Source organism: Falco biarmicus, chromosome 6 (assembly GCF_023638135.1).
Source record: "Falco biarmicus isolate bFalBia1 chromosome 6, bFalBia1.pri, whole genome shotgun sequence".
Lineage (NCBI taxonomy): Eukaryota > Metazoa > Chordata > Aves > Falconiformes > Falconidae > Falco > Falco biarmicus.
Genome location: NC_079293.1, coordinates 87,281,548 through 87,284,072, shown reverse-complemented (window position 1 = coordinate 87,284,072; position 2,525 = coordinate 87,281,548). Strand labels below are relative to the sequence as shown.

General features: G+C 50.8%; 1 protein-coding gene across 1 annotated transcript; it reads right to left on the bottom strand.

Annotated features, from left to right (window-relative positions):
* Nucleotides 1–212: 212 nt before the first annotated feature.
* On the bottom strand, nt 213–2,360 carry FBXO48 (F-box protein 48). The gene is made up of 2 exons (XM_056342820.1): nt 2,044–2,360; nt 213–643 (listed from the first exon to the last, which is right to left on the bottom strand). Exons 1-2 carry the CDS (start codon nt 2,335–2,337, stop codon nt 482–484), a joined length of 456 nt encoding a protein of 151 aa, XP_056198795.1. The 5' UTR covers nt 2,338–2,360; the 3' UTR covers nt 213–481.
* Nucleotides 2,361–2,525: the final 165 nt, after the last annotated feature.

Sequence of the window (2,525 nt, the reverse complement as noted above, 5' to 3'; positions counted from 1 at the left end):
GGTAGCGCAGCGCTGCTGAGCTGGGGATGTTCAGCTGACCCTGAGGTCGCTGCCTCATCCTTTTTTTTCCTTTCCAGGGTCTGGATTTGTCCTTTCCCCAGCTTGCCTTTGTGGGCTCTCATGTTGTGCTGCTGATAGGAATCACTTCAAGTCAAAAGTCAAACACAGTTTTTTTTAGAAAAGTAATCTCTTCCAAAATAAAAAGTGCAAACTGAAAGTACAATCAACATCTTTACAGCCAAATATTAAATGTAACAAATATAAAATTACAACTAAATATTTAGTCTCACTTAGAATTTTACAGAAAATTAATCAGATAAAGTGCAAATAATAAAAAAAAGACACAATGTTATTTTTTTTTAGAAGCTTTCATCATATGTTTGCAAACACAACTGATACTGAACAGCAAAATATTTACAGTTTGGCAGTCTCTAAGTTGTTGATAGGAAGTCCTTGAGCTGGAAGAACCAACACTGGTTTCTCATCTCTCAAGTTCTGCTTCCAGGATTTCTCCCCACGTGTCAACATCCATCGGATACATGCTTTTCTCTGGCAAGCTGTTTTGTGAAGGAATGTTGCTGTATTTCCCACTCAGCCATTCTTGCTTCACTTTGCTTTTCCAGTAGTTTCTCAGTAATGTGATCTGATGGAAAAACAAGACAGCTCAGATCTTGGAAATGAACTGATCTAAGCTGCATACATTATAGGTAAGTTTTGCATTGGAAGAGTAATGCTAGAAAAAGGATGTGTAACATGTCTTTGGGTATCTAGACACTAAGCCCAGGAAGGTGCACTGCTGCCAAAAAAGAGACTTGGTCTACTTTCAACTTTTCTGTTCTAAGCTGGGTGGAGAATTCCTTCTTGCCTCAATTCTTTGAGGGTCAAAGATTAAAACCCTAAACCAGGAATTTATCTTACTCCTTAAAAGAGGTGCCTTTCACCTCCTCTCCCTGTTTAGGTTATTTGTGACATTGAACTCTTGTTCGGGCTCTTAATGCAGGTTGGCTGGATTCTTCCCTTCAGCCAGGCTTTTAGTGCAAGAAAACACTGGCCTGGTGTGTTTGTGGCTTCTGCTTCAAATCCCCTCCAGTTAAAATAGAGAATCAGTGCAGGGAGTCCTGAAGATTCCTGCAAGAGTTGTAAGATCTGTGCATTCTAAGGGCAACCACTACCTGCTTGTGGCTTCGCTTCACACTGAAACACCTCTACTGAAATGTCCAGAGTCCAGAACTGGGGTGTTTTTGCTGCTGCTTATCTCTTTTCACTCCTCCACCACCCCTCTGCTCTCAAACACAGCTGCTAAAATGAGGTGAGGATCACTCTCTAGGTGGTCTGGAGTACTAACTGTGAAACCACTTCTTTCCTGATCTACCTCAGCTTGCAGGCTGCACTCGACAGCGATAGATCTTCCAGCATGTTCCGCCCCTAAATTCTGAGAGCAGCTGTAACTGGGGGTGTATGGGGAGAGTTTTGAAATAGCTTCTCAGAGCTCCTGCTTGCTTCCTTTTCTCTACCCCAGTTTTGGTTTGTGTTTTTTTTTTTTTTTTTTCTCCTGGATGCATGTCGCTCAAGGTATACTGCAGCAGAGCTACCCAGGATGAATTTCTGGGAAGTTACTCCTCACCAGCAGAACCACCCCCATGAAATACAACCAGAAGGCACATGCTGTCCCCTCCCAGCCCTGTCTAGTGGGATGTGGCTTCTCCTCCATGTCAGGGCTGTGCAGACTTCGACATGATGGTTATCAGCACCGTGATGGTTATCAGCACCAGCCCGTGAGGGAGGAACGAGGTGCGGTCCTGGGCTGCGGCCAGATGTGGCCCTGGGTTCAAAGCAGGGCAGCTTGCTGTCATCCTTTGGTTGGTTTCCAGCCATCCAGCCGCCGGGGTGCCCTACCCAGCCACGCCACCACTGCTGTGGCGCTCCCGTCAGGCCGTTAGGCCAGGCGGCTGAGACGGGCTGATGTCCTTTCTTTCTGTATTTTTAGTGGCAACCCCTGAAGCCTGGCTGCTGCCGAGGTGACCTCAGTGAGGTGACATTTACCTTCCAGGAGTACCCGCTGCCACGATCGCCATCGATCTCCCGCTGGCAGACGGCCCTGGCGCTCAGGCAGTGGGGCCTCCACAGCCCGTCGTCGCTCTCGATGGCGCGATGCCAGCCCTTACACGTCACCGCGGCGTGACACAAGCTCTCAACGTCCAGGTCGCTGAAAATCTGAGAGCTCACCTCCGGAGGGAGGACAGCCACGAAGTCACCCCTTCCTCCTCCTCCTCCTCCTCCTCCTCCCCGTCCTTCCCCCCCCGCGGGTCCCGCGGCGGCCAAGCGCTCCCCCTCCATCCCCGCGGCCTCAGGGCGGGGCGGGCCACCTCCTGTCACGGCGGTGGCTGCAGCCAGCAGCACCCGGGCCCGCTTCGTCGCCCGCCGCCATGTCCCTTCGCGCCGCCGCCTCACGCCGCAGCGGCGGACGGGTGGGTGGGTGGTGGGCGGGGTTGTCCCTTCCCCGGCCCGCAGGGGGTGCTGGGGCG